Below are 27,246 nucleotides of genomic sequence, written 5' to 3' on the forward strand. Positions count from 1 at the left end.
TTGTTTCTCAGTGCCAGCATTTATAGGCTGCACGGGTTTCCTTCCAGAACTTTAAAGTGTGAAATTGTGAAGAAATCCTCTCTTGAAAACCTTCAACGCCACCCCCAAGCTGGCGGTAAGTTTCCAGTGTTAAGGGCAGCATTTGTTTCTGCGCTGTTCTCTGAGCATTGGGAAAGAATATCAAATGACCTCATTAACATTCATTTGAGTATATATAATTACAATTTGTGGCCATTTTTGGCATGCAGGTTGTTTCCTATGCTAGAGCCCTCTGAAAATTCTATGCATATTAATGTGCGCAGTAGTCTGGTGCTAATTGCCTCTAATACCGACATTAGGTTTTGAGCATTGGCCCTCAGTATCCCTATTTCCTCCCCCCTTTTTTCCCATCCTTCAATTAGATGTAAGAAAGATCAACACTTTATTCTGCAAACTCCTCAAAATCCCTTCTTCCCTTCCCCACTGAAATCGGAAAGTCCAGCCGTACTTCGAAAAGACATCATCAGTCCAGGTTCAGCCTTCCTCATTTTGCTCACTCTCATTTGTTGATGTCTCTGCTATTAGCCACCAATGCTAAGTGCTTCTGCACTGGATACTCTATGCCATCTTAAAGTTTCCCTTGCTTTTGTTGCTACTAGCTTATTTTGCTTGTAACTGTGGAAGCAAACAATAATGTCTCTTGGTTTGTTCCTTTTTGTGCCCCCATAAGCATGGGAACCACGGAACTTACAATCAGGTGGGTGGTCACTTCTTCCAAGAGCCTAATTTTACAGTTCAAATACTCATCTAAGTTTTGGAACCTATGATTCTAAAGTTAGGCCTAGCATTCAGTTACTTAAAATAGCCTAATGTAGGAGCCAAGTGCTTAAAATCAGTAGTAAGTGATTAAATTATTTTCTCTTTGGTACAGTGTTAGCACATTCTGACACTGTCAATGTGTGCCATTTTACCACAGGGTCTTTTTTATGTGATGGGACCCAGTTACTAATATTGTACATAAATGGAGTTAGCTCATAGCAGTGCAGTACAGCATGTTAGTAACTCTTGCCACCTACTTTTTATGACTAGTACATTTTTGAAGGGACCAATTTAGGAGCCTAACATTTATGGGCCTGGTAACTAAACTACAGTAAAATTCTGCACTCACAGGATGTTAAACACAAAAATGAAGCATAGTAAGTGCAAAGGTTGTGCACAATGGTGAGGGTATTCCCAGCATGTCCCCATGCAGTTACCACACAGAAAAGTTCTTTACATGCATTAACGTATTCACTAAATATGGTACATGCACCTATGCTTCCTTAACAGGTTATAGTGCACGGTACAATACTGTGTGCTAAGTGCAAGAAGTAGTCCATTCTCTTTCACCAAACATACCCCACCCATTTTCTGTCCTATAACATGATGTGCAGTTAACTTATAAATTGGTCTGTGCTAGCAATCCAGCATGATAATGGTTACTGCACTCATGTGCTGACATCATGTGCTAGTTAGTGTGCTAACTCCTAAGCTTTAGTAAACATATCACCTAAAGAATAGGATACTAACTCCTTTAAATATCACCATCTAAAACAGTCTTTAATGGGAGAATTCTACAAGAGGGAGCCTTCATTTAGGAGAGAATCTTTTCTGTAGGGACATGTGAGCGCCTAAGGATCTTTATAGAATATTAGTGTAAACCTGGCATCAGCATGTCTATGTTTAGGTACTATAAGAACATGCCATATTGGGGCAGACCGATGGTTCATCTAGCCCAGAATCCTGCTTCCAACAATGGCCAATCCTGGTCACAAGTGCCTTCCAGAATCCCAAATAGCAGCAAGATTTCATGCTACCAATTCCAGGGACGAGCAGTGGCTTTCCCCACATCTATCTTATTAACAGGCTATGGACTTTTCCTCCAGGAATTGGTTCAAACCTTTTTTAAAACTAGATATGCTAACTACTGTTACCACATCCTCTGGTAACGTGTTACAGAGTTTAACTATTCATTGAGAGAAAAAATATTTCCTTCTATTCATTTTAAAAATATTATCATGTAACTTCATGGAGTGTCCCCTAGTCTTATTACTATTTGGAAAAAATAATCAATTCACATTTACCCATTCTACACCACTCAGGAGTTTGTACACCTCTATCGTATCCTCCTCAGTCTTTTCTTTTCCCAGCTGTAGAGCCCTACCCTCTTAAGCCTTTCCTCATATGAGAGGAGTAACATCCCCTTAATCATTTTGATTGCCCTTCTTTGAACCTTTCAAATTCTGCTATATCGTTTTTGAGATATGGCAACCAGGATTGTATACAATACTCAAGGTATAGACTTGGTGTAAATAGAGGCCCATAAACAGGGGCTCTTAAATATAGTAGGCACATGGGCAACTTGCAATATTCTCTATGTTGCCTACCTAAATTTCAGCCATCCAAATGTATGCTCCTCTTACAAATACACACTATGCTAGCTGAGTTCCAATTCTGTAGACTACCAATAAGGCATCTACTCGCATTTTTGTTGGTAAATGTATACTTAGAGTGAAAATGTCAGTATTCTCTACATTTAGGCATGCATTTGGCATGTAAATATAAGGGCCCTGTTTACTAAGCCGCACTAGAGGTGTGCTAGTGTTTTTAGCACCCCTAACCATTAGTGCGCGCTGTGTAGGTACCCACAATATTCCTATGGGCACCTACACAGTTAGCATGTGTTAATTTTGTGCACACGCTCAAAATGCTAGTGCACCTTAGTAAACAGGTCTCTAAGGGGGTCTTTTACTTAAGCATGCTTGCATTTATAGAACATGTTAAAAATAGGCACATGCTAAACACTAAAGACACCCATAGGATTACATTAGCGCCTTTAGCATTTCGCACGTGCCTATTTTTAGCGCGTGCCTATTTTTTGCGTACGCTAAAAACACCAGCGTGCCTAAGTAAAAGACCCCCTAAGTGACTTATTCTAGAATTGCCTTTCACATGCATTTCCTACTGTAAAATGTAGTTTTGTCAAACAGAATTCAGCAAAGAGAGAATTTTCATTGAACAGGATTTGTTCCCCAGTGTATCCAATCTATGTAACCTAAATCAATAGCAAGTACAACTCTCACATACTTTTGAGCATTTATTCCATCAATGGCCTGAATCATCCTCTCATTCAGTTCCTCTTCAAACCTTTTCTTCTGTGACTTAGTTCTGAAATGAAACAGAGAGAAATGCTACAGTTTAAAAGCCAATATATTTAAGAATAGTATTGTAATACTGACTAATTTGTGAAACATCCCAACATTATCACCATAGAAACCTCTCTCTCTGTCTCTGCAATTTGGAAGGACCCCATAAAAGCAAAGCTGCGGTCTATTCAGAACCAAGAGCTGCTAGACACATCAATCTAGAACACGCATGTCCAACCTTTTTCTATCGGGGGCCAAAATATATTTTGACACGTTTCGTGAAATAATGGTAAAATATAAAGGTGTGTTGTCCCCTCCCAAGCCTTCATCCAGTCTCTCTCTCTCTCTCTCTCTCTCTCATGTACCCTCCCCCCCTGAGTCTTTTACTTGGGGAAAAGTAGACGTGGAGGGGCATAATCGAATGGGGTGCCCAAAGTTTCCTGAGGGCGTCCTCGCAGGACGTCCCCGCGAATGGGCGGGGAAACCCATATTATCAAAACAAGATGGGCATCCATCTTTCGTTTCAACAATACAGTCGGGGATGCCCAAATCTCAACATTTAGGTCGACCTTAGAGATGGTCAACTTTAGAGATGGTCGTCTCCGGTTTTCGGTGATAATGGAAACCAAGGACGCCCATCTCAAAAACGACCAAATCCAACTCATTTGATCATGGAAGGAGCCAACATTCATAGTGCACTGGTTCCCCTGACATGCCAGGACACCAACCGGGCACCCTAGGGGGCACTGCAGTGGACTAACTGATGCACTAACTGAATGGAAAAAGCCCTTCCCTTAGCGATTCGGAAAGGAATGGGCATGCATGAAGGAAATCGCATGCAAATGAGCTGCTCACTGTTAGCTCATTTGCACATGATTTCCTTCCTAAGGAGGGGAAGCCAGTGCAGAGCAGCCAAGCGTTATCATGGTGGGGCCGAATATCGGCGGTTAAAATGAACTTATTACCCAGACTGTTATTTGTGTCCTTGTCTCTCCCACTTCTGGTCTCAAAGGAGCAAGCTAATGCGCTTGCAGTCAGAAATTTTAAATTTTGTATGGGGGGGGGGGGGGGTAGACCTGCAAGGATATCTAGGAAGGTGATGTGGAGTCCTGTAGGGCAGGGGGGTAGAGGGTTACCCATTTAGCTTGGTACTACTGGGCTGCCCAATTAAAACTGATCTCAGAATGGAGTAAGTGAGAACGATCGCCCATAACTGTGCTGAACAATCATTCATGGAGGGATACGCCCTAGACAGGGCCCTGTGGGCCTCAGCCTCTATCAGAGACTATAAGAGGATGACCCGAAACCCATTTATATCACATTTGTTGTCACTATGGTGTATAATCAAGTATAGGCTTCTGGGGTCACGCACCCCTTCTTCCTTTGCCCGAATCACTCAGGAGCCTGGTTTCCCCTCTGGTTTATGAGGGGCGGGATTTTGCAGCATGGGCCCAACAAGGACTTGTCCGGTTTCGAAATTTTTTGGATGTGGGGGAGTTGCGGATTTTTGAGGGATTGAGGGAGTCCCACGGATTGCCAAAATCAAATTTGTATGCGTATTTACAGGCTAAGCATTACATCATAAGCCAGGGGTGGTTGCGTCAGGATCCAGATGATATTGAGCATTTTGAGAATTTGTGAGCTTCCATGGGTAAAATGGGAAGAGTGATTACACATATATATGGGTTTATCAGGGGCCATGATTTTGTAAAACTACCCTATATTTCCACCTGGGAGAAGGATTGGGGGGGGGGGGGGGGGGGCGAACTGAGTGTGGTTGAATGGAAGAGAAAATGCCTGGAGGTGAACAAGGCTTCTTTATGTATCTTAATTAAAGAAAATGCCTATAAGGTGTTAAGCAGGTGGTATTATACACCTGATAGGATAAAGGCAATGTTTCCTGGATCCACGGACCAATGTTGGAGATGTGGCTCTGATACAGGGACCTTTTTTTTTCATATTTGGTGGACTTGCTCATTGATACAGAACTTTTGGCAAGAGGTGACTAAAAATCTATCTAACACCTTGGAGGTTTTGTTTCCTTGAGACCCAAAGTGGTGTCTTCTTGGATGGGGCAATCGCAGAGGATTAAAATGGCAGTGTCATATTAAACGGCTCCGTCTAGCTGCTGCAAAGACAAGTATTGCTTCATGCTGAAAGCAGAGCAGAGGACCTACAGTACACAGCTGATTAGTAAAAATAAAACTGGTAGCTGAATTGGAGAAGTTGACAGATCGCAGATTAGGACACTATGATCCCACTGCGGAGGAATGGACGCATTTGGACCAGTTATTAAGAGTTCTTTAATGGGTGGGGGATAGGGGGGTTATATGAGTTTGGTTGGAGGGTGGTAAGAGGGCAGGAGGGAACTGGGGGGATATGGGGGGGGGGGTTAAAATCAAAAGTGTGGAATGGTATGAGTAGTCGAAAAGTTACTTTGGTATTGGGAGGTATTGTTCTGATAATATGAGGTTATGTGGTGATATGTCTCCCTCTTGATGCAATTTGTTGTAACTTCCAAAATTGTTTTCAATAAAAATTTAAAGTTAAAAAAAAAAAATTCTAGGCCATACGTAATCCTTTGCTGTGGATTCTTTAGCAGTGTTTCCAAAAGTCTGGTCCTGGAGTACCCATTGCCATTGAGGTTTTCAGGATATCCACAATGAATATGCATGAAAGATTTGCATATAACGAGGGCAATGTATGCAAATCAAGTTTATGCATATTTATTGTGGATATCCTGAACACCTGGCTGTCAAAGGGTACTCCAAGACTGGCCTTGGAACTGCTTTAAAACATTTAGCTCACACTTTTCCAGTGGTAGTTCAAAGTGCATTCATGTAAAGTAGGTATTTCCCTGTCTTAAGAGGACTCACAATCTAACCCACCTTTTACAAAGTTGCACTAGCAGCTTCCAGTGCAGTAATGCCGACCCAGCCATTCAACAAAGAGAATGGGCTATGTCAGCACCGCAGTACAGCTTTGAAAAAGGGGTGGTAATTTTATACCTGAAGCAATGGAGAATTAAGTCACTTGTCCAAGGCCACAAAGAATGTTAGTGGGATTTGAACGCTGGTCTCACTACTCCACTCTAGGTATGGTAGAAAAAAATAACAGAGCTAATTTAATTGGCTGTTTTATCTACTTTATGTAGCATTTCTCATTTAAAAAGGAACAAACTTTATGACACAGAGCTGAATCTTACCATAATTATATATCTTTAATTTATAATTTATATTTGTAGACCATTAAATATTAAGAAGCTAAAAAAAATTAATGATATGGTTCCAGCTGTCAATATTTACACCTACCTTTCTGTGCGACGCTGAAAGTGATATTGACCCATTGGAACATCCTAAAAGAGAACATTTTCAGTCAGGTATTGAATAACATTAAAGGTTTATTTAGGAAAAATTTCATACTTTACTTTTGAAATCTTTCAAGGTTTGGTCTGAAAATGCCAACAAAACATTTCCACACAGGTTTTAATTATAAAGATGATAAAATATATACATGGGAAACAGACTGAAAAGTAACAGACTTACTGAAAGGTGCAACCATGTTACCTACAATGCAAACATGCATTAATGCGTATTATTTATTCACCTGTCCCATTTTAACAACATTAGAGCATGCTTATACAATAGCATATTTTATACATTTAGCTGTAAGCTTGCAGAGGACATTTTTGAAAGAGCCAATCGCTACTTGAAAATTACCAACTTGTATGAATAAAAAGTACATGTTGTTCCATGATAGGGATAATTTTATAAAAGGACACCTATATCTGCCTTCCAAAAAGGCACCTATTTAAAGCCTATTTTATAAAGGCAACGTGGAGGGGCATTTTCGAACGGAGACGCCCATCTCTAAGGGCGTCCATCTCTGACGATGTCCCCGCGAAGGGGCGGGGCATCCCGTATTATCGAAACAAGATGGGCGTCCACCTTTTGTTTCGATAATACGGTCAGGGACGCCCAAATCTCAACATTCAGGTCGTCCTAAGAGATGGTCGACCTAAATGTTGAGATGGTCGACCTTAGAGATGGTTGTCCCCGGTTTTCGGCCATAATGGAAACCGAGGACGCCCATCTCAAAAACGACCAAATCCAAGCCCTTTGGTCATGGGAGGAGCCAGCATTCGTAGTGCACTGGTCCCTCTCACATGCCCTTGGGGGCACTGCAGTGGACTTCATAAATTGCTCCCATGGTACATAGCAACCTTACCTTGGGTGCTGAGCCCCCCCCAAAACCCACTACCTACAACTGTACAACACTACCATAGCCCTTAAAGGGTAAAGGGGAGCACCTAGATGTGGGTTTTGGAGGGCTCCCATTTACCAGCACAAGTGTAACAGGTAGGGGGGAGGATGGGCCTGGATCCACCTGCCTGAAGTGAACTGCAGTACCTACTAAAAACTGCTCCAGGGACCTGCATACTGCTGTCATGGAGCTGGATATGACATTTGAGCAGTGTAATTTTTCTAACAAAAAAGGTGCCGGTACTCAAATGGCAGGCCACCCTCCAGGGGTGGGGTGATCACTGAGGGACTCACTCCACAATAGCCAGGCCCCCTGCAACCAGACACAGAATATATGACAAGACAGAATTGGTATGTTCAGCCTGAGCTCTTTTATTAAAACTTGTGGTCCATGGGTCAATTTTAGCAGACTCTGGAAAAGGTGCCGGTACTCAGTACCCCCTCAAAAAAGCCCTGCATTTGAGGCTGACATAGAGGCTGGGAAAAATGTTTAAAAACATTTTGGGGGGTGGGAGGGGGTTAGTAACCACTGGGGGAGTAAGGGGAGGTGATCCCCGATTCCCTCTGGTGGTCATCTGGTCAGTTCAGGCATCTTTTCAAGGCTTGGTCGTGAAGAAAATTGGGCTAAGTAAAGTCGGCGAAATGCTCGTCAGGGACGCCCTTCTTTTTTCTATTATTGGCCGAGGATGCCCATCTCTTAACCACGCCCCCGTCCCGCCTTTGGTACACAGCCAACACGCCCCTGTGAACTTTGGTCATCCCCGTGACGGAAAGCAGTTGAGGATGCCCGAAATCGGCTTTCGATTATGCCGATTTGGGCAACCTTGAGAGAAGGACGCCCATCTCCTGATTTGTGTCAGAAGATGGGTGTCCTTCTCTTTTGATTATGCCCTTGATAGTCTATTAATAATGATGTGGGTGAGTTATTATACATAGGTGTGGTTTCTCAAACATCTTCTACTGCATCTTTTGACGTGAAATCAATTTGTGCTGATTAATGTGGATCAGATTAAGCAAGCCTTAAAGGCTTATCCTAAGAAATTGCCTTGCTGATGGTTGTCCAACACAGGCAGTTAAAAGCAAGAAGAAACAGATGGGTCCAGTGCCGAGTCAGATGGTTAATGAGTCACCGTCGAATAGTAGGCTCTGTAATTTGAAACAGTTACATGTACAGCCTGTTCTGAAGAGTGTGGAGAAAGGTGTTTCTGATCCATCAAAATTATCGTCCTATTTTTTTAATTCCGTTTTTAGGAAAAATAATTTGACTTATAGTTTTTCAAGAATTTCAACAGGTTGTACTGATAATTATATTCTTGACATCTATGAATTTGTCATTTGCCTGCAATATGGTATTGAAACTGCTTCCCTCTATGCTCAGTGATGTTTACAAGGGATTAGATAGGAACATTTCATATTTATTCTTGTTCTTAGATATATCAGCAACATTACATGTGGAGGGGCATAATCGAATGAAAACGTCTATCTCCATGGGCGTTTATCTCCGAGAACGGGTCCGTGAAGGGGCGGACCGAACCGTATTTTCGAAATAAATAGACGTCCATGTTTTATTCGACAATTTGTGAGCTGGGCATTTTTGTTTTTCAGCGATAATGGAAAATGAAAGCGCCCAGCTCAAAAACAAATAAATCCAAGGCATTTGTTTGTGGGAGGGGCCAGGATTCGTAGTGCACTGGTCCCCCTCACATGCCAGGACACCAACTGGGCACCCTAGGGGACACTTTTACAAAAACAAAAAAAAAGGTAAAAGATCTCCCAGGTGCATAGCACCCTTCCCTTGTGTGTTGAGCCCCCCAAATCCCCCTCAAAACCCACTGCCCACAAGTCTACACCATTACTATAGCCCTAAGGGGTGAAGGGGGGCACCTACATGTGGGTACAGTGGGTTTGGGGGGGTTGGACGACTAAGCATTAAGCAGCACAATTGTAACAGGTAGGGGGGGGGTGGGCCTGGGTCCACCTGCCTGAAGTCCACTGCACCCCCTAACAACTGCTCCAGGGACCTGCATACTGCTGCCAGGGAGGTGGGTATGACATTTGAGGGTGAAAATAAAAAGTTGTGAAACATCATTTTTTGTGGTGGGAGGGGGTTAGTGACCACTGGGGGAGTCAGGGGAGGTCATCCCCGATTCTCTCTGGTGGTAATCTGATCATTTAGGGCACTTTTTGGGGCCTTATTCGTGAAAAAACAGGGTCCAGGAAAAGTGCCCTAAATTCTAGCTAAAAACGCATACTTTTTTTCCATTATCGGCGAAAGGCGCCCATCTCTGTTCGGGTGATAACCATGCCCCAGTCCCGCCTTCACCACGCCTCCGACATGCCCTCGTCAACTTTGTACGCTTCCGCGACGGAGTGCAGTTGAAAACGTCCAAGTTCGGCTTTCGATTATACCGCGTTATTCGTTTTTGTGAGATAAACGTCCATCTCCCGATTTAGGTCGGAACTTGGGCGTTTTTCTCGTTCGATTATAAGCAGGATAGTCTTTCATCTATTTCTTTATAGTTTTCTACCAGATGGTATTTGGGTATCACTCTCAGGAATATTTCTTCCTGAAGGAGAAAGTTTATTTGCGAAACAAGGCGCTCTTGTAATCTGCAAAAAATTAATAAATATGGATTGCAGATTATAGATTTTACCAAATATAATTTGGATAATTTCTCTCACAGTAGTGGTGTATGTGCATATTAGCGTTTTTTTTTTTTTTGAGAAACCAATGTTTTTTCTCTTAATAGAGTTTTTTTTTTTTACATTGGTTTGTTTTTTACCCGCTCTAATATAAGATAAAGGACCAATGATAAGAGTATAGCTCCAGTAATAGCATTGGCGCTCTTTTGAAAAGAGCAATTATTCAGCATAGAATTGCCAAGCTTGAAAGCGTTGAGGTCCATGGTTGTTAAAAGCAGTCGCTTTGTTCACACACTGTGAGAGTGATACCTAAATACCATCTGGTAGAAAACTGTAAAGAAATAGATTTATAACCAGTGGTCCCCAGAAGCTGATTCTGAGAAATCAAAGATACATGTGATAGTCTTTCATGAAATTATGATTGAGAGGTTTAGGGAATTCCAGGTTGGTGGGACTGTATTTCAAGAGTTTTCCTTGTATTTGAGGGATAACACACAGGATCCAATTTAATACTGGTACCCAAGTTCGATACCCTCTACAGTTTTGTATCTTACGCCCTTATATAAGCTTACTGCAGGTTTGGGTTTTAATTAATGTATTCAGGCTAATAGCATTCTAATTTTCTTTTTTATTATATTTTTTTACTAATTACCCATGATTTATATTCTACTTTATCCCTTCTGGAGAAAGAAATGCAGAAAATCACAAGTTGGTTCTGTTGTAACAATTTTATGCTAAATCTAAAAAAATCGGAGGCTTTCTTGATAAGTTACAGTTACTTGAATTGTAGTCTAGGATGTGACAGTATAATTGTAAAAACTTTATCAAGACAATTTACTTATCAAGAATATATATTTGAAACAAAATTATTTTTAAAGCTTTTTTCAAAGTACTAAAACTTGATAAAACTTTAACTTTATTAGGGAGAGTAGAGCAAATGCCTGCTGCCTGATAAGAAAAAAAAAAGACAAACATTCTCTTTGATGAAACCCATTACTTTAGCTGTACATATTTGTTTGTCCCTAGTTAGTTTGTCTGTAAGATCTGAGATTCGTTACCTAACAGTTTTGTTAGGCTCGTCAGTGAAGCCTCAGATTAGGCATGTCTTAAAACGTACATTTTACCATTTAAATTTGTTATATGGTTTGAAACCTTATTTATAGTCAATATCTTTTACTGAACAATCATAACAATACAATTATCAGAACAGTTAAAAGTCTTCAAACACAGAATCAACAGTGTTTCCCCCCCTAATTTTTCTCCCCCCCTCCCCCAAATCCCTCTACATCCTTAACTCAATAAAGTCAAGACCAAAACTTTATATGAAGAATTATTTTTTTGTATACAGTCTGTGACAAGAAACAAGGAGGAAACAGCGAGCCCTCCAAAACCCACCAGAAATCCACTGTACCCACATCTAGGTGACCCCTTCACCCATAAGGGTGGTAGTGGTGTACAGTTGGGGATAGTGGGTTTTGGGGTCTCAGCACACAAGGTAAGGGAGCTATGTTCCTGGGAGTAATTTATGAAGTCCACTGCAGTGCTCCCTAGGGTGCCTGGTTGGTGTCCTGGCATGTCAGGGGGACCAGTGCACTACAAATGCTGGTTCCTCCCATAACCAAATGTCTTGCATTTGGTCATTTCTGAGATGGAGGTCCTTGGTTTCCATTATCGCCGAAAATCAGAAACAACCAAGTCTAGAGACGACCATCTCTAAGGACAACCAAATTTCAGGATTTGTGCGTCCCTGACCATATTGTTGAAATGAAAGATTGACATCCATCTTGTTTCGAAAATACGGGTTTCCTCGCCCCTGGATGGGGACATTTTGCAAGGACGTCCTCATCAAAACTTGGACGTCCCTTTCAATTATGCCCCTCCACGTGTCATCAGCAAATGTAATTACCTCGCTAGTTACTCCCATCTCTAGATCATTTATAAATATGTTAAAAAGCAGCAGTCCCAGTACAGACCCCCTGGAGAACCCCATTATCTACCCTTCTCCCCTGAGGATACTGATCATTTAACCCTATTCTCTGTTTTCTATATTTTAACCAGTTTTAAACTCTGCAATTTCCTCTAGAGTCTTTCATGAAGTAGTTTGTCAAATGCCTTTTGAAAATCCAGATACACAACGTCAACTAGCTCACCTTTATCCATGTTTATTCACCCCTTCAAAGAAATGCAGTAGATTGATGAGGCAAGATTTCCCGTCATTAGTCCATGTTGGTTTTGTCTCATTAATCCATGCTTTTGAATATGCGCTATAATTTTGTTCTTTATAATAGTCTCTACCATATTGCTCGGCACTGACATCAGGCTCACCAGTCTATAATTTCCCGAATCACCTCTGCAACCATTTTGTAAAAAAATCGACATAATGGCCACCCTCCAAACTTCCGGTACCATGCTTGATTTTAAAAATAAATTACTTATTTAATTTACTTTTCAGTTCTATCAGTACTCTGGGATGAATACCATCCGGTCCAGGTGATTTGCTACTCTTTAATTTGTCAAATTGCCCCATTATATCTTCCTTGTTTATAGAAATTTCATTCAGTTTCTCTGATTCGTCAAATTTGAATACCATTTCTGGCACTAGTATCTCTCCCAAATCTTCTTTGTTGAACACCGAAGCAAAGAATTAATTTAATTTCTCCACTAAGGCTTTGTCTTCCCTGAGTGCGCCTTTTACCCCTCTGTCATCTAGTGGTCCAACTGATTCTTTTGCCAGCTTCTTGCTTCTAATATACCTAGAAAAGTTTTTGCTATATGTTTTTGCCTCCAATTCAATCTTTTTTTCAAAGTCCCTCTTTGCCTTCCTCATCAGTGCCTTGTATTTGACTTGCTATTCCTTATGCTGTTTCTTATTATTTTCAGTTGGGTCACTCTTCCATATTTCTGAAGGATTTTCTTTTAGTTCTAATAGCTTCCTTCACCTCACTTTTTAACCATACCGGCTCTTGATTGGCCTTTCTTCCTCCTTTTTTAATACGTGGAATATATCTGGCCTGGGCTTCCAGGATGGTAATTTTGAACAGCATAACGCTTGGCTGCTCAGCACTGGCTTCCCCTCCTTAGGAAGGAAATTGTGTGCAAATGAGGTAACAGCGAGCAGCTCATTTGCATGCGATTTCCTTCACGCATGCCCGTTCCTTTCCGAATCGCTAAGGGATCGGTAAGGCAAAGGCTTTTTCCGTTCAGTTAGTGCATCAGTTAGTCCACTGCAGTGCCCCCTAGGGTGCCCGGTTGGTGTCCTGGCATGTTAGGGGAACCAGTGCACTACGAATGCTGGCTCCTCCCATGACCAAATGAGTTGGATTTGGCCATTTTTGAGATGGGCATCCTCGGTTTCCATTATGGCCAAAAACCGGGGATGACCATCTCAACATTTATGTCGACCATCTCTAAGGTCGACCTAAATGTTGAGATTTGGCCATCCTCAACCATATTATCGAAACGAAAGATGGATGCCCATCTTGTTTCGATAATAAGGGTTTCCCTGCCCCTTCGCGGGGACACCCTCAGGAAAACTTGGGCACCCCGTTCAATTATGCCCCTCAAGATGTGTTTTGTGTCCTGAAGAGTTTTCAATCTATTTGTTTCAAGGCCCGTAATCTATTTGATTTGATTCAGGTTGGAAAAAACTTCAGAAAAACTTGGCACAATTGAGTAACTTCTCTGATTAAACAGTTGCTAAAATTTCATATCAGGAACCAAGATTAACTATAGTGGAAGAATGTATGGATAAATTGGTATCTCAGGCCACAAATCTGTAAAGTGCAACACATTCATCTATTAAAGATAGTTTGGCTGTCTGCTTTTAAATTGAAGAAATGGAAAATCTGTACTGAGCAAGGAATCTTAGGGGTACTTTTACTAAGGAGCCTACGCGCATACAACGTGCGTCAAATTGGAACTATCACCAGGCTACTGTGTGCCCCGGACTGTAATTCCATTTTTGAATTGTGTCCAAACCACTTGGTAATTGACATTGTATGTGCGCTAATGATTACTTCCCGGTTAATGTGAGACCTTATCGCTAAGTGGCGATAAGGACTCATGCAGAAAATGGACGTGCGCTGGTTTTAATTTTGGCGTACATCCATTTTCAGCCACAAAAAAGGACTTTTTTTGCAGGCGCGCTGAAAAATGGACCTGTATGCGCCCAAAATACCTGCCTACACAAGTGCAGGTCATTTTTCACTGCGCATTAGTAAAAGGGACCCTTAGATTGCTAAATTTTCCTGTAAAACATTGGTTCTGAAGCTTGTTGCTCTGGGATTAGTAGCATGGAATGTTGCTACTGATGGGTTTCTGCCAGGTACTTATGACCTGGATTAACCACTGCTTGAAACAGGATACTGGGCTAGATGGACCATTGGTCTGACCCATTTTGGCTATTCTTATGTTCTTAAGGACTATGCTATAACAATTTCATATTATATAAGAAGATAGTAGTAACATTCCGTGCTACCAATCCCAGGGAAAGCGGTGGCTTCCTCCAAGTCTATCTCAATAGCAGACTATGGACTTTTCCTACAGGAACTTGTCCAAACATTTTTAAACCCGGATACGCTAACCACTGTTACCACATCTTGCAACAAGTTCCAGAGCTTAATTATTTTTTGAGTGAAAAAATATTTCCTCCTATTTGTTTTTAAAGTATTTCCATGTAATTTCATTGTGTCCCCTAGTCTTTGTACTTTTTGGAAAAGTGGAAAATTGATTCACTATTATCTGTTCTACACCATTCAGGATTTTGTACACCTCAATCATATTTTCATCTGCATGTCTTTTCAAGCTAAAGAGCCCTACCCTCTTTAGCCTCTCCTCATAGGAGAGGTGTTCCATCCAGGGGCATATCCAGACCTTGCGGGAGGGAGGTCCAGAGCCCAAGGTGGGGGGGGGGGGGCACATTTTAGCCTGCCTCCCCCAGCTGCCGCCCCCCACCATTTTTGACCGCCGCCCCTCCCCCCACTTTCAACCCACTGCCGCAAGGACGTGCAGGACGCCAGGACCTACAGCACAGATCAGCGAAGTGAGCGAACGTGCCGGAGACTGGCGCTGAAGAAGACTAAGGCTGGCGGGGGTTGGGGACCCCACCAGTAAAGGTACCTTGCGGTGGCGGCAGTGGGGGTCAAAGCTGGTGGGGGAGGGTTGGCGAGGGGGGGGTGAAAGTGTAGGGGGCCAGGACTAAATCTGTGGGGCCCGTGGCCCCACCTAGCTACTCCCCTGGTTCCATCCCCTTTATCATTTTGGTTGCTCTTCTTTGAACCTTTTCTAATTCCGCTATATCTTTGAGATATGGTGACCAGAACTGAATGCAATATGCAAGATGAGGTTGCACCATGGAGCAATACAGAGGCATTATAATATTCTTGGTCTTATTTTGCATCCCTTTCCTAATAATTCCTAGTATCCTGTTTGCTTTTCTAGCCGCCGCCAAACACTGGTCAGAAGTTTTCAATGTATTGTCTACAATGACACGTAGATCTTTTTCTTGGGTGCTGACTCCTTAAGGTGGACCCTAGCATCAGATAACTATGATTCAGATTATTCTTCCCAATGCGCATCACTTTGCATTTATCCACATTAAATTTCAGTTGCCACTTGGATGCCCTGTCTTCCACTTTCCTAAGTTCTTCCTGCAATTTTTCACAGTTCACATGTGTTTTGACAACTTTGAATAGTTTTATGTCATAGAAAAGTGAAATATTATGAATGCTGTTAGGGATATTTGGAAGCTGCTAGAACAATATATGCAGAGGATATGCTGACCACCAAATCCTATGGAGCTAAAGGCATAAGTGAATTTTATATACTGTATTTGTATATCTAAAAATTCTGCCAGCATATAAAAACTGACCTACTTTCTTGCTGTTTTCCTTCTATGAAAGATGATAATGGGGATGATTTTACAACTGCCCACACTGGTGAAAAGTATACTTATACTTTTGATGGTATATACTGCACTAAACTTCCATATTTTCACTTTAAACGTAATCCTAGAAAATTCTTCTATTCACATTTCTACCTCACTTGTGATGATATTTGTTCAGAGATAAAATAGATATATACTTCAGAATTTTAAAACGTATGTGTACTTTTCCAAACTCTGGCCAAACCCTTCCTCTAGGAACATTTGCCTCTATAGGGGGTAGGAGTATATGTGAAATGCCACTATAAATAAATATATATATTTATTCACATATAGGCTGAGCATTATATATATAAAAGGCCATTTACATTTAAAATGCACTGTTTTACCCCAGAGTGGCCTAGTGGTTAGGGTGGTGGACTTTGGTCCTGGGGAACTGAGGAACTGAGTTTGATTCCCACTTCAGGCACAGGCAGCTCCTTGTGACTCTGGGCAAGTCACTTAACCCTCCATTGCCCCATGTAAGCCGCATTGAGCCTGCCATGAGTGGGAAAGCGTGGGGTACAAATGTAACAAAAATAAATAAAATAAATTCAATGTGACCAGCACCACAAAGAGACCAGACATACTGTGAATTTATTCACCACAAGCAATGTATACTGTAATAAAAAGGGGGGGGGGGTGTTAAATGCTGGGTAGAGTATACATATCATCTCATTTTGCACAAATAAAACTCCAAGGGTCTACAGTACAAATAGGACAAATTTTCAGGATATTCACAATAAATGTTCACAAGGAATACATACATACTTTTGGTGTATGAATTAACATGCTAGTTTGCAGCATATGATTACCCTGAAAATCAGACTGGATTAGCAATCTTCAAGAATCAGATGGCCTAACATGTAAGCCCCATGGAAACAAACATATAGATCAATAGAAATACTTGCAATTAGCAGACAAGCATCAACCTGCCACGAAAAACCATAAAATCCCAACGAAAAAAAGAAAGATGATGACAATAAGTTTTAGAATCCCCTACCATGGTACTGATTTTTCCATTGTCAGTGGTCATGCTGTCTCTGTGATGTAAATGAGCAAAAGGCTTGGCTGCTCCCCAAGACTCCAGGTATCGTGTCATGCGGACAGAGGCTCTCATTTTGGCACCATCTAATGTATGTCTTGGTCTAAAATGATGCTGAGGACTGCGTCTTTCTCCCTAATTATAAAGAAAACAACATATTAGCATACAAGTTTTAGGTTTTGTATTCACAATTATATACAGTGGATGTTTTAATATGTCTTAATGAAAGTCACAGTTCTCTATCCTGTTATCTAGCAAAACAAAGTGGCTGATATTCAGTCCACAGCGTTTTTTTTAAAACACTGGCTTCCACAGGTAAAAACCCAATCGATATTCAGCACTGGTGTCCAGATACTGGCTGGTACTTAATATCTGGGAATCAGAGTCAACTGGTGATGCTATCTGGTTAGCAAAGATATTCATGCTGCTAGCCAGATAAAGTTAGGACAGCTTTTGTGCTGGCATAACTTTATCCAGTTAGCTATTGAGTTAGTGGTTTGAATATCACCACAAACTGTAGATCCTCCCAAGCTCTTAAGCTACTCACTGGATAACTACTTTTGAATATTGGCTGGAAACTCTATTTAAAACTAGGACTGTCAGTTCCTGTTTATTACATACAATCAGTTTACTAGAGAGCATGGCTAAAATTGTTTTGAGAAGATGAAGGCAAAAAAAAAAATACATTGGTACATTAGTGTGTATATAAAGGGAGGGAGGAGGGTTATCAATATGGGTTACTGTTAAGACATGTTATTTTACAGTTAACACCAGTAGCCTCCCAATATTCAAAACTATTTAACCAGCCAGGAACAGCTCCTGGCCATTTAAATAACATTTAAGCATCTAAACTGCAGATATTCAGTGGGAAATAACTGGTTATATCCCAGTTAGTGGCTAACTCCTAACTGGCTATATCACATGACACAGCCAGTTATGTGTGGATATTCAGTAAACCGGCTATGTTGAGTGGTCAAAATGGCTGCTTAAATAGCAGGTCTATCTTTGACTGCTAAAACGTTAAGTGGTTAGTGCTGAATATCAGCATAACCAGTTAACCTTTTAGTGGTTCAAATCCCCTCAGATAATCAATGCCAGTCGCCGGAAATGGCCCGGCATTGAATATCCCGGTTTAACGCTGGCATTCGACAGTAAACGTGCTGCCCACTGCTGGCTGAAATATGTACAAACTGGATACCAGCAATGAATATGAATCTGGGATGGGCACTAGGACTTACCCAGATAACTAACCAGATAACTATCTCTAAACATCAGTGGCACTTGGTAACTCCTGGCTCCATCTCCATACTATGTCAGCACTAACCAGGTAGTGTCACAGCGATCAGAAAGGATACTCAGCAGCACTGATATAGGTGTTATCATGTACACCTGCTCGAGAGTATTTCATAATCCATGCGTGTATATAATAACTCTACTCTCACTTTGCCCAAGCTCTTCCTCTTTGCATGCCCACCAGCAAAGTATGTGCTATCATGTCATGGTGCATACCTGCATGTCAATTGGTATTTTATATGAGGTTATTTATGAACATATGTGGCCATATACAGTATACACGGGAATGATTTTATAAAACTTCTTCCTATGTGGGTATGTGGTGCCACCTACATATATAGCAGCAGATTTTGTATATCAGTACATACAAATGAGCTAATTAAGAAGCTGTCTCCAAAAGACAAACTTTGTTTCAAAGGAAGTGGATAGGAGTGTCAGAGGTGAGCAAAATGCCCACTTCTAGCACTCTTCTGAACCCCAAGTCCCAGAATAAAATTAGCCTGGTTTTAAGCATGCTGCTACGTACATGTATAAATAGCACCTTTTAAAAAATCTTATACACATGAACTGACTTACATATATAAATCTATTTTTTAGAATTTTATTTTTATAAATATCCATACAATTACAAAATAAATCCAAGAAAGTTAACAAGTAAATCTCAAACATATTACAAAAGGCAACAACTAATCCACATATCCCCCATAATTAAGAGAAGAGCCAAACAGAAAGTAACAAAAATCTAGAAAAGCACTCAAAAACTCCATACAACACCCCTACATTATTTATCTTTCAGGAAGTTCTCCAAATGTAGCAAATTAAAAAAAACAAAAAAAACCCATCCAGTTCCTTGTATTACTAATCAAGCACTTTCAAAGAAGCAAGGAAAAATGTAGCCCTTAGCAATATCACCTTGGGCTTCAATTGAAAAAACTGGTTTCTACGTGCTTGAGTTGCTGTAGAAACAACAGGAAACAAATTGATCCTCTGTCTGCAAAAAGGTACATTTTTCTTCTGAAGTTAAAAAAAAAAAAAAAAAACCACATCAGCACAGTCACTTTATCAACCTTTTAACAAAAGGGACGAGGAGGGTGGTTCTGGTAGAACTTTTATCCTGAGATAATTCTAAAAATGCTGTCAAATCTAATTCCCCTTCATTAATCACTAGATCCCCTTTTCAACCTCAGTTCTAAGGAAAACACTTGAAGGACACAGTAAAACTTAGAAATACCAATAGAATCCACATCAGCAATGCCCAACACTTCCTGAAAATAGTTCCTAAGATGTCACATGTTCTAGGAAAGTTCAAAATTGCAACTTGTTTGCTCTAATGTTGTACAACAACTTGTCTTGCCGATGCGGAAAAGAAACAGTTTTTAATATGAGACACAGGAGTAGACTACAATGACAAGGCCTAGGCTTCCAAGCTAGAGACATGAGTCTCTACCTGCCCCATTCTAGAGTAATATCATGAGAAATTCAGCAGTATAAAGCAGCCTGAATTCTTAGTATTGTTTCAAATCCCGTACAGCGTCAGTGTTCTCACTGCTGGCACTGTTCAGTGAAATTCAACCAATAGCAAAAATTAAGTTTAGCCTTGCTATATCCTCACAGATTAGCAACTAAAAGGTATTTGCAATAGGGCAAGTTACAGAAGAGGCTGAAGGAAAGCATCAGAATCTGCAGAAGGCGATCTAATTTTTTATTAATCGCAGCTGTACTATTTTGCAGTGTATGGAACACTTCCAGCGTGATCTCCGTATTGGGCCCGACTTGTTCTGCCTGCTCATCTAAAACCACCGAGGGCAGATCCAGCTGTACCATCCATCTTGCAACTGAATGCAATCTGCCATAGCCTGCTCCGTATAGGTTTGAGAGTCTTTCCAGCAGCCTCCCATAGCGATTTATTCCCTTCAGCTTTAGTCAACATTCAGTCCTAGGAGTAGTGAGCAAAATATCTACTCAAAATGAGTTACTCAAGATTGGGGGTGTCAAAAAAACTAGGGCTGCGAAGACAGAAGCCAACTCAAAACACGTCTAACCCTCAGGCTGCCATCACATGACTCTGACTGGAAATTCCACAAAAGTAATTATTAGTCAGACAGATGTGGGCGAGCCATTGCATATTTATGCAAATAAGCTATGAAAAATAGATATATTTTTGGGATCTGTGGAGTATTTGTGACACAGACTGGTGACTGTTATAGACAGAATCCCAAGCTTGATGGACCTTGGTCTGATTCAGCATGGCTTTTTTATGTTCTTATATTATATCAAGGACTTTTCTAGCTGTATTCCTGAATCAAGAAACAAGGGGAGAAAGCTAGGAGATTTCAGAGGTCATATAAAGTTAGAATTTTGGAGTGAAAAAAAGTGTTTTTGCCTTTTTTTCTGCCATACGTAAGGCTGTCAGTTGGGGTGGGGGTGATGACTAAGGCTTGCAGCAATAGAAAGGGGAAGGGTATTCTGTGCTTTCCTTGCCTCAGTACAACCACTCAAAGAAAAGAGAAGTTTTGTCTTTTGTCTCTTTGCTGCCCCCATAGCAAAAAAGAGAGAGCAGCAGCCCACAATCTTATGAGGATAACCTTGTGAGGATAAGCCCTAAAGTACCCCAACTAGGTAGATGCCCTTATATGGAAAAGTGACCCCTAGTAGACGTTCTGCAAGACTACTGCTAGGGGTCGCAAATGACGATCACTTCTGCCTGCACCACTAGCCATGAGGGATTTACATTCAAGTAGGCCAGGGAAGAAGGGTGGGGTTTGTCTGAATGGGGAAGGCACAGCAGGAGGCATGATTGGGGGGGGGGGGGGGGTATTCCAGTCACTGCTTTTAATGAGGGGCACCAGCTCCTTTAAGAGACAGCTAGGGCATATCAGGCTGTAGAGTTTGGCAGCTTGACGTGCCCAGGCAGTACAATAATGCTACTTGTGAGGTGACTCACAAGCAGTATAATTGTTTTATGGTTTATTATTGTGAAGGAGGTCTCATACAGAAATTCCTCTACTGACTGAGTGTTTTCAAAGGAAATCAAAGATATTGGTCTTTGGCACTCACCAGGATCTGGAAGCACCTTGTGATTTGGTAAAAAAGCACCATGCATGCCTCTGTATAGCAACAAGAAAGTGGATGGCCTGGACTCCTCCCGCTACATGAACAAACACAGCTGCTACTATTGGCTATTTTGAAAGACTCTTAGAGCTCAGCCTAGAGCAACAGTCAGAAGGGAAAAGGCTAAGAAAGAATTTGGAGAAGGGTCTGCAGGCTGGAGAGAAGAGAGTCTGCTTCAACAACTTATATGGGACCTGGGAAATCATAAGAAATAATTTGGACTTCACCAACCCCCCCCCCCCCACCCCACCCAAAAGAAACCACAGCTGTGGAAAACAATTCTACCTTAGAAATATATTTTAGTATAGACTAGAAGTTAGTATGTATTTGACATTGAAACCTTTACGAAAGGAAAAACATTGTAAGTCATTTGTATCTTAACGGGAGCAATTTATAACTCTAGTATATAATAGGTATTCTGATGGTCAAGAGGTGGAGACTATCATGGAGGCCATAAATCATATGTATCAAGTTATTAGTAAACTAACCTATGCTCTTGTAATAATGAATCTTTTTATGTATTCTTTTGAATCTTTGTGTTTAAGATGGCAAATTCCCTAAATAAGGAGCTGTCATCTGTCTATCCTTAGACCTGGTATGTCTTCATATATTGATATATAATGTTATAAGTATAGGACATGCCCTGCCAGGAACTGGTCACTAGAAGGAGCTCCCAAAAGGGGGACATCAGGGTAATGAGCTGAACAGGCCACCAGGGGGCACTCTCACAGTGACAAGCCTGTAAAATGCAATGATCTGGTCACTAGAGGGAGCTCCAATGGGGACACCAGTGTAATGACCTGAAGGAGGCTACTAGAGGGAGCTCCAGCAAAGGCCAGGAACATAGGGGCCGGGGAGGGCCCATAGCAGTGAATTCCCTTTAAGAAGAAAATACCCAGGAGAAGGTACTGGACCCTTCCGGAACCAGGAGGAGGGGCACAGAAGGCTATTAGCAGCCCTAAAAAGAGCACCTTCCAGGAGGAACTAGGGAGAGAAAGGAAGGGAACTTCCAGAAATTAAGAAGGATGCTGAGTGACTCGTGAGCAGACTCCCAGGAGATAGACCAAGGTAGGCTGAAACCTCTGGGATGGGACCCCAAAGAGAAGGTCCATAAACAACGAGAAGGAAGGATGCCAGAGAGAGAGAGAGAGAGAGAGAGAGAGAGAGGATCAAGTCAGGCTGGAAACCCAGAGGTCTGGTTCCTGAAGGAAAGGATCCCTAAGGAACAGATAAGGTATTTACCTGAATACTAGAAGAAGATGAAAAATGTATCAGGAGGAATCGTTGTTGTGGGCTCCAATATGAAGGGAACATTGGCCCAGATTGAACTCAGTAGTATTTGAACTTACAGCTGTGGGGTAGAGGACAGGCCCGTAAGGTGATTGTGAGAAAAAGTCCTGCCCGAGGGGAGGAAGCTGTTAGACTGAGACCCCTCATGCTCTATGAAGAAGGGCTCAGTCCAACCAGTGACCAGGAGTGAGAGACCTGAAGAAGAGGGGATGGAAGACTCTACATTTGTATTTACCCAAAGCTGTTTGTAAGGGATTTGCATAAGGCAGAGAATGGTAAGGTGCCTAATTTGCATATGCCCTAGAACCTTCTAAATCAAAATGTTTTCCACCCAAATAAGCATGAATGATGAAAGAAACACAGACATTGATTAATAGATGGAAAAGAAGGACCTTTCCTTAAGAAGCGAACAGAAAGAGGGTGTTGAGCGAAGTTTAAACAGCAGCCCAAACCTTGACAATGAGCATACTAGGTGCTATAACTAAGAGTTGTCTTTGAGCTCTTTCCTAGAGGCAAAGATCTAGTTAGTACTGGTGGAGAGCTGGTAGTTTAAGCTGCCGGCCACAGCGGTATCATCACATAATTGGCACCTCAGGTGGGACCTTAAGGGCCACACATAGAAACCTGGTTCCAGTCAATGCTACAGGAGTCCCAAAGATATTAGCTGCTGGAATCCAGACAGAATCTCCAGTGAGAGAGAAGATCGGGCGGAGTAGGCCCTTGGCCACAAGGTGCTCATCACAATAAATAAATTACCATAATGTATTCTTCTTTACCATGTATGCACGCCATCTTAATGCAATACCATTTGTAATTCTGTTAACCAGAAATGGCAATCACCACTACGGCAAATGTAGGCCACATGGAGCCTGCAAATTGGTGGGAAAATGTGGGATACAAATGCTACAAATAAATAAATAAATCTGTTTGTCTCTGTGTCACCAGTGTGGTTTGTTAGCTGTTAAATGTTCTGTATGGACAGGTCAGGGAACTATAAGGGCAAGGATGACTACGGTTTCATGCTGGCACTCACCACAAAACTTTATCACCTGTCAGAACTCGTTCTACCTTTATGTGTCTGCTTCTTCGTCTTGGTCGAAATTCAGGGTTGTAGTTTCAGGGTAAGTAAGTGTGCATAGGTTAAAATCTCTAGGAAAGAGACAGGGTGTGCACAGACAGGAAGTCCAGGGAAGGGATATACAGACATATCCCAGGGCTCTTTGGTGAAAAGAGCAAGTATTAACATGGGAACTGGCATGAGCCAAACCCCAGAAAGTAAGGATATATGTTTAGAAAGTGCAGCCTAAATGGCTATTGAATTTTAACTAGGTGAAATAGATTTAAGAGACACTGGAGAGAGACGGAGAGTGAATTTCCAATGAAAATAGTACAGCATGTTTGAATTTGATATTTTGGATCTTCCTCAGTATAACACCTTTATTTGATAATATAGGAACCTAAATTTAGGAACTTACCTTACGATATTCAAAACCATTTAACCAGCCAGAGAAAACGTGTTCCTTCCCCCACAGAGACACACAGCAACCCATCAGTTCACCTGCTGAATTGCTTGCTGTGATCCCTTTTGACTCCCTCTGCTGACTGTCTCCATCTGAATATTGCTGGTTAGTGGCTAGCCCAGTCACCGACAATGTTGTGCGACATAGCCAGTTAGCGCCATTATTCACTGGCTGACTGGCTAAGTTTGGCGGCCATATTTGGCCACTTGAATTCCAGGCCTATTTTTGCCTGGTTCAAACTTAACCGGCTAGCGCTGAATATCAGCTTGGCTGATTAAATTTGAACTGACCAAAAATAAACCTGATATTCAATGCTGGTCACCGGAAATGGCCTGGCATTGAATATCTGGGATCAGCTCTGACCATGGGAGTCTGAATATAGAGCCCCTAGACATTTTGAATATTGAGCCCTGTGTAACTTTTGAAGTTGCTGCTGGTCAGGGACATCAAACCTAATGAAAATTCAGAATCAATAATACACGTGGGAAGTTAATGATCCTGTCACCAACAGAACCTTAAAATCAAAGTGCAGTTTTGTAAATGTAATTAGCTCTCTGATAACAAAACTTCAGACACAGTAATATGGGATGGGGAAATTAATTACTGTATGAGCACCTACGAAAGAACTGAAGTACCAACATCAAAGAAAAAGCATACACTGCAACATAGCAATTTTCTACTGACCTTTGGATTGATTACAAGATAGGTTATAACATTATGCTCCTTAAGATATGGATCCCTTACAGGCCCATCTCCTTCTTCCACTTTATAAGCCCCATTCAGGCTCTCCAAGGTCACTGAAGTAATATGAACTCGTCTGTAACCAAGATTACAGCAAAAATGGTAGTCAGAAAATACGATCATAAAGCTTTAAAACACTAGATTCCAAAAGTCTAATTTTTACTGGATGATACTGCCCCTTTATTGATTTCCGATATAATCGTTCAGTGAAAGTGACCATATAAAACATGATTTAAAAGAAAAAAATGAATATAGACTATAACAATATTGAGGAACCCTTGAGCATATATTTTTTAATGGCTGTACAAGTGAGAATTGGGACATTCTGCTCATGTCTACAAAAAACATCCTTCTCATAACCATTTTTGAACAGGAAATACATTGGAGTTTTCTGTTTGAAAATATGTGAGAAATGTCCAAAATAAACAACCATTTTACAAACTGAAAGGCCTAAATTATAAATGGCAAAAATCCAGGGACAAGGATGACTGGCAGCATTTTTACAGAAATGGCCACAGAGGCATCCTTGCAGAGCAGAGAAGCAGCTTAGTTGTCAGTGCAATGGACTGTAAACCAGGGCACCCAGGTTCGTATCCCCTAAGTCTTTTATTTTAAGTACTAAACCCTCCAGAAACAGGGAAATAAATACCTACTGTACACCACCTCAATAGCCTTTAGGCTTTCAGCTGTAATAAATATTTAGGTACAGTAGGTATATGTCTGTTTCTGGAGGGCTCACAATTTAAAGGCAACAAAAAAAAAAAAAGAGAGCTAAGAGAATTAAACCCGGATCCCTTGGTTTACAGTCCACTGCACTGACCACTAGGCTACTACTGAGACCTGCTTTCTATTTGTTCAGAATGTCCATAGTTCATGATGCTGATATAGAGCCTGGTATTCCTCTTTCAGGGAAGTGAGAGAGGGATAACAACCACTGGTGGATTCATGAGAGGTCATGCCTTAATCCTTCCAGTGGTCAGCTGCTCAATTAGAACACCTTTTTGTAACCTGGAGATGAGTGAAACAGATCTAAATAAAAGCTGTCTTTCTTTTTAGACTTGGACATTTCTTTTCGTTCAATTATATTGGATGTCCTAATTTTGGGCCTTCCCTAGTCCCGCCCAAAACATGCACCCTTGCTATTTGGACAAACTGCAGTGTAGAATGTCCAAATTCTTTCGATTCCAAAATCACAATTTTTGGCAAATGTCCATGTGCTTTGAAAATGAGCCCTGTGATTATATCAAAACATCTCCAGTGACTTGAGTCACTAAACCTGTGAAGCAAACAGTAAGGGAAAATATACAATATATAGCTGTATGTGCTATGCTAGGCTATGCTATGTGTCTTATATATTGCACTATTATCCAAAATGGACTTCTCGGCAGTGTACAACTTAAAACATTAAAACTCTTCTCTTGAAGAGGAAGTTACAAAATAAGAAAACAATCTCTCCCCTATATAGGGGAGAGATTGTTTTCTTATTTTGCAACTTCCTCTTCAAGAGAAGAATTTTAAGTTGTACACTGCCGAGAAGTCCATTTTGGATAATACTGCAACATCACTAACATATTAAAATTCATATATATAAGTTTCCTAAAAAATAAAAAGTGGTAACACCTGTTTTAAATCCATAGGCAACGAATTCCTGAGTCTAGCTCCCTGAAGTGAGAATAAACTATCATAAATAGACTTACAATGTACATTCATAAATGATGAAAAGACCAAAACAGGGAATTCTAGAGAAACAAAGTGTACAACCTTGAGACGGAAGAGATGGAATCTTTCCCCCTCAGAATTTAATCCACATAAAGATTTATGGATCAAAGTAATAATTTAAAATTGTATATGTTTTTGAACCAATGCAAATCATTCAAGAAATGAGCAATTCTATCAAATCTATTCAAACATAGTAACATAATAGATGACAGCAGAAAAAGACCTGAACGGTCCATCCAGTCTGCCCAAGAAATGTGCCACTTTTTTGTGTATACCTTACCTTGATTTGTACCTGTCTTTTTCAGAGCACAGACCGTACAAGTCTGCCCAGCACTATCCCTGCCTCCCACCATCGGCTCTGGCACAGACCGTATAAGGCTGCCCAGCATTATCCCCGCCTCCCAACCACCATTCAAACCAAGGATCAATCTTGGCACCATATTCTACAGAAACTGTAAACGTCTCTGCAATCCACCTGAAACATTTTTATAAAGAGAATTACAATAGTCCAGTTGAGGAAGCAACATAGCCTGAACTA

General features: G+C 41.2%; 1 protein-coding gene across 1 annotated transcript in view; it reads right to left on the reverse strand.

Moving 5' to 3' along the window:
• The window catches only part of ADCY2 (adenylate cyclase 2), an 812,163-nt gene that overhangs the window by 191,991 nt on the left and 592,926 nt on the right, over positions 1-27,246 (reverse strand). Inside the window, exons 9-12 of the mRNA XM_030205406.1 lie at positions 24,933-25,065; positions 16,993-17,169; positions 6,476-6,519; positions 3,106-3,186 (exon numbers count right to left, since the gene is read on the reverse strand). Of these exons, the coding sequence (XP_030061266.1) occupies positions 3,106-3,186; positions 6,476-6,519; positions 16,993-17,169; positions 24,933-25,065 (435 nt within the window). The remainder of the gene's footprint in view (positions 1-3,105; positions 3,187-6,475; positions 6,520-16,992; positions 17,170-24,932; positions 25,066-27,246) is intronic.

The sequence above is a fragment of the Microcaecilia unicolor genome, chromosome 1 (genome assembly GCF_901765095.1).
Source record: "Microcaecilia unicolor chromosome 1, aMicUni1.1, whole genome shotgun sequence".
In the NCBI taxonomy this organism is placed as follows: Eukaryota; Metazoa; Chordata; class Amphibia; order Gymnophiona; family Siphonopidae; genus Microcaecilia; species Microcaecilia unicolor.